We start from the raw sequence: 5,513 nt of genomic DNA, 5'->3' as shown, positions 1-5,513 counted from the left end.
AAACATAAGACTGAACTACAAAACGGATACTTGCTTACAAACAAATCGACAGTACCAAACTCCACGTCAAACAGTGCGGACGTGTAAATTAATGTATGTATACATTTTGTTTTTAATTATTGTTTTTGGAATTTGTGTTTACGTATAGTTTATGTTTTACATGTTTGTCAATAGTTGTCCTGAGGACGGTTACCGAAGTGTAATCGAAATATATCGGAAATAAACACCAAAAAACTTGTGTTTTCATAAAAGAATTTTTAAAATTGACCTCGAGCCGGCAAAACACTAAATTATAAGTAGAAAGGTCGCTAAAACCATCAGTTTGTTTAATTTGGATAAGCGGTTTGTTTACTATCTGGAAAGACTTTTATTTCGAACTTAAAAAATATCTGGCCAAGTTGGAAAAAAATAACTGCTATTTACGGACCCTGGAAAATATAGAAAACTACACGTAGGAAACAAAATTTGTTTCTATTTACGTAATCAGTATAAGGTCCTAATTTAAAAGAAAATTATAGCTCATATGTATCTTTGCAAGCATTTCCATGTTAAAGCCAAAAACTTTTGACTGTCGCAGCCTAGGAGGTAGAGATATCGGCTGTTATTCCGTATATAGCATGTTCAAATACCAGCACATGCAATAATTAATTGATTGAAAAGGTCATTTCTAATATGTATATAAAGTTTCTGATTTTCGTAAACGCATTTTCAATTTTGATAATTTATCAAGAAGAGCTTTTGATACTTGCGCTAGAATCCCAATTCTTGATAAATAATAAAAAAACTGACAACTAAAAAAAAATGTTGATTTTATCACGTGCACAGAATCGGGCTGTAATTATCTTTCCAAAACATATTCGATTTCCAGGCCTATTCTGCACGTTACCGAAGATTTTGTAACCGGAAAATTTTATTACCAAAAAGTGTACCAGTTCTTGTTACCGCGATTCTAGCTACGTTGGTAACGCAGTTAAAATATTCAGCAATTCAGCTATGAAAAATTGTGGGAATTCTCGCATTGCATATTTCACGGGGCAATACTTTACATCTATGATGGTAACAAAATTTACTGGTTACAAGAATACACAGAATGCGAAAAGGGTTTAAAAATTGAAAGGAACTTTATTTATCGGTAACAACATTGTTATTACCAGTGCAGAATAGACCTGTTAAACAATTTGCGGTTTGAGGTACTATAAGATATCAATTTGATGGTTGTATTCGACCACAATGTGCTCTATGTCATGGCTTGGGTGTATTTTAGCTGTTGCACCATATCAAGAGAACTAACTACTATCTTACCAATTATGCACCATTAATTTCTGGACTGCCAATAGAGCCTCATAGCGCACATTTGGATCGTCGTGAGCCAGAAGTTGCATAACAATTTGTTTTCCACCCAACTGCTCTAAAACGCTGAAATAAAAAATATTAAGAATCTCAGCGCTGTTTTCCTGGGCTTAAACTTACTGTTTGCCTCTCGGATAGTGACGGACATACTCTCCGATATCGAAGCAAGCTACCGAGAGTATAATGTGATCCTTTGATGTTTCTAACAAATGTACAAGAATACGTAATAGTTCGTAATTTTTCTCATTCAAACGGTGAGCATTTTCACGCCAAAATTTAGCCGACTTGTGCACTGGCGACCACTCAAGTCGGGCACTTCGCAACTCAGTGGCGTATTCGTCAAAAGAGCTTAAATCCTGTACAGAACTCTGTAGTTTTTCGGTTAGGAATTCAACGTCAGCAGAAATATCCTCATCATCAAAGCGACGTTGTTCCAAAATGGACAACTGTTTTAGAATCTTGCATTGAACCATTGCAATACAATGCTCCTTAGCCACTTGTGGATCAGCAGGCTTCTCGATAAGATTACGAAAAACGGCTAAGATTATGCGGGTCACCTGGTAAAATAGACATTTCAACCATGCAGTAAATGTAACATTCAAATAAAAACTGTACCTTTTCCTTGGCACAATCGTTAAGAATATCGGCCAGAATGGGGATAACACTGAATTTGTTCATTTTTGTGGCCAGAAGTGGATTAAAAGTAAGCACCCATAAACAGAACACCAATTGGTACTGCACCTTAAATTGAAACAAATATATGTACATATGTAAGTATGTATATACACATGGTAGAAAAAAGAAGGTAGTTTCACTTAATGACATTAGCAGCCATGTTAGCCATTTGACTTTTGCTGAGAATATTTTGCTGAGACATTTTCATCAAAATCAAGCTACCAGATTGAAAATTATAATAAAATTTTTTGCTGAAAAGAATTTTGTCGACAAAGCAAAATATAAAATTATTTTTTTTAAATAATAAAAACAAAAATGAGTTTGCGCAGTACAAAATTTTTAAAATTTCCACGGCTTCCTTTTGTGAGACAAAATTGACTTGAGCCCCTGCGTGAGCCTTCTAAAATATCTGTATATATGTTCTCAACATTAATGGTGACAAGTTAACAAGTCCGATTTTTTTAATTTGTTGTACAATTCGTAAAACGTATTTCTTTTTCAATGCGATATTTAAATCTAAAGTTAAAGGAGAACAAAATTAAATAAGAAAATAAAAAGATGAAAAAATAACGTCTTCCTGGTTTGTTGAATTCGTTAATTAAAAACATGTAATAATGTTAAAGCAACATACATACAAGTAGATTCAATTTTAGTTGTGGGGTAGTGCCGAGAGACACCGTACACGTAAGCACATATGCCATTATCCATTGTATTTCGAGGTAAAATGGCATTCTTTGTAAGTGCATATTTTCAATACATATGTATATCATGTACTAGACTTGTTTGGTTTCATCTAAGAAGACTAAAATATTTACACTCATTTACTGTGAAAGCAATTCCCATCTCGAAATTCCCTAATTCATGAACAAATTATGGAGCTTCAAAAATCTCAGTATGCGTCAAAAAGTTGTTAATTGAAACTACCTTATTTTTTTATCATGGTGTATACATATCGTTACCTTAATATAGAAAGACCCTATCTCACATCGTTGCTGAAGTCCAAAACCCGTAACTGAGTAAAAATCCTAAACTCCCTTTTTGATTGATTATTATGCATTTCATCGAATTATAAGTCCCGACATCATTTTAAGCAATACAAAATTTTAGTCAGTTAGGCTTTTTGCACTTCAGCGACTATATGAGTTAGGGCTTTTCTATATTAAGGTAACAATATGTATATGCAGTTTTTTTTTTGCTGCGGGCTTGTATCAGAATCTTACCTGGAAGTTAACGCGGGAAGATAGAATACTGATCAATGTGCTAATACCGTCCACGGACACAAAAGCGAAGCGATATTCATCAATACGAAGCATCATTTGAAGGCAGCGAGCTACGGATTGAATATACTCATTTGCCTAAAGTAACATTATTATTGAAATTAAAAACAAAAATGTTAACTGATTAATAAAATATGACAATTACTGACATAATAAAATTTTTTTTTGCATTATTTCAAGGCGTATTCATATAAGGTGGTATCGATTTAACAAATACAACAATTACTTGTATTTTGTCTTTTAGCGGATTATTGTATTCAGCTATTCTTCTCTGAATGGAAGAGGGTGATAGAAAATACAAGCACTCTCAATTTTTTAGTCACTCGCTAGTGAAATAAAAAATTTTGACAATAAAACGCTACTCACAGTTAACGAAACAACACCACCTTATATAAATTCGAAGGTCTGAGTTTCATTCTTATAATACATTGATTTTATAGTAGATTACATAAATAGCTAACCAAACATCAGAACCAAAATTTTTAGATGCGCAATTACTAAATGTGCGAAAAGCACAACAAAGTGTCCATACAAAATATTTATAATAAACTTTTCAATAGTGTTATTGAGCTTTGTACCACGATTTTTTTAGCAAAAAAGTAGAAGTTATAGCTGATATTTCGGGCATCACCACATCCATCAGACTTCTTTTTCTAGACTTCAGCACGAATCGAACCCGCATCATCGATGTGCAAAGCAGCAACGCTAACCACTGAGCTATGCAACCCCGTAAACTTTTGTTGCTAATGTACATATTTCCATATTCAACCTACTATTATCAAGTGCAGCTGATTTGCCGCTATTTAAACTTGACCACGTGGTTATTTTTAGTTAATTCTATACATTGATTAGATTTATTGTATAGTTTTAGGTAGGCTCATCCCAAACTATTTATTTTTAAATTTTATGGAGGCGTATTAATAAATAATAAAACTCAAAAAATAATGATTATTTCTGATTAAATATATACAACTCATAATATAATGATTATTTTTGATCAAAAAGAAAACAACTCACAAAATAATTATTATTTCAGAGCAAAAAATAACGTTCGAAAAATTAGTTTTATTTTTCATAACAAAAAATATAACTCAATAAATGATTGTATTTTCTGAGCAATACAACAAAACTCAAAATTTGATTATTATGATTGATCGCAAGTATTAAAATCCCAAATAATGACTAAAAGATAATTTTTTTGATAAAAGTCATAATGATTATGGTCCCTGCTTTTAACCTTCAAAAATTGCTGGAGTAAATATTTAACGATTTAACTGACATTTTACTCCTAACCATTGATTGTGCAAGCTAATTTATCAATTTAACAGGTAAACTTCGAGTTAAATAGATAACCTGCTGCTTAGAAAAATTTTTAGTATTCAGTTTTGTATCCTAATCAATTTAGGTATAATAAAGTGCAAGTTTAAAAAATTATTTCACTATTTATTTGTCAACTTTATTGTGGCGTATTAATATTTCTTTTCAATATTGTTATTGAGCTTAGCACCACGATTTTTTTTTTGTACGAAAACTGGAAAAAGCAACAAAGTCTAAGCGGTAGAAGTTACAGCTTCTATTTCGGAGATCACCACATCTCATGATCCTAAAAAAATTTATTTGAGTTACATTTTCATTTATTGAGTTATATTTTTTGTTATCAAAAATAAAACTAATTTTTCGAACGTTATTTTTTGCTCTGAAATAGTAATTATTTTGTGAGTTGTTTTCTTTTTGATCAAAAGTAATCATTATATTATGAGTTTTATATATTTAATCAGAAATAATCATTATTTTTTTAGTTTTATTATTTTGATCGAAAATAAAACTTATTTCTTGAGCGTTATTTTTTCTCTCAGAAATAAAAATTAACTTTTGAGTTTTATTTTTTTTGGCAGATCGAAAAACTCAAAACGCCTCACTTCACCTAAACTCAACTCACCACACCTCAACTCAACTTACCTCAACTCATCTCAACTCACCCTAACTCACCTCACCTCAACTCACCACAACTCAATTCAACTACCTTACCTCAAGTCACCTCAACTCACCCCAGTGGGAAACAGTAATGTATAGTAATCGAAAAAATAATCGGTAAAACAGCCGTTTTCACATTCGAAAATGCATTATTTTTCCCACGTCGATGTCCTAGGGCATTGTGGGGCATTCACTTTTTCATTACCAGTAATGCAAGAATGAATGTGATTTAATATG

The 5,513-nt window shown here is 31.9% G+C and overlaps 1 protein-coding gene across 2 annotated transcripts in view; it reads right to left on the bottom strand.

Annotated features, from left to right (window-relative positions):
- Nucleotides 1-1,302: 1,302 nt before the first annotated feature.
- Nucleotides 1,303-5,513, bottom strand: part of LOC118749622 (V-type proton ATPase subunit H) — a gene marked incomplete at its 3' end in the record, with an annotated part of 130,577 nt that continues 126,366 nt past the window's right edge. For both annotated transcript variants that reach the window (XM_036484424.1, XM_036484425.1), the window contains 4 exon segments: nt 1,303-1,416; nt 1,471-1,907; nt 1,966-2,091; nt 3,246-3,380. In XM_036484424.1, the coding sequence (XP_036340317.1) occupies nt 1,303-1,416; nt 1,471-1,907; nt 1,966-2,091; nt 3,246-3,380 (812 nt within the window).

This window comes from Rhagoletis pomonella, unplaced genomic scaffold (assembly GCF_013731165.1).
Source record: "Rhagoletis pomonella isolate Grant_MI unplaced genomic scaffold, Rhpom_1.0 Rhpom_scaffold_00023, whole genome shotgun sequence".
NCBI lineage: Eukaryota > Metazoa > Arthropoda > Insecta > Diptera > Tephritidae > Rhagoletis > Rhagoletis pomonella.
The sequence above is the reverse complement of the archived record's forward strand: the minus strand, read 5'-3'. Positions and strand labels throughout refer to the sequence as shown.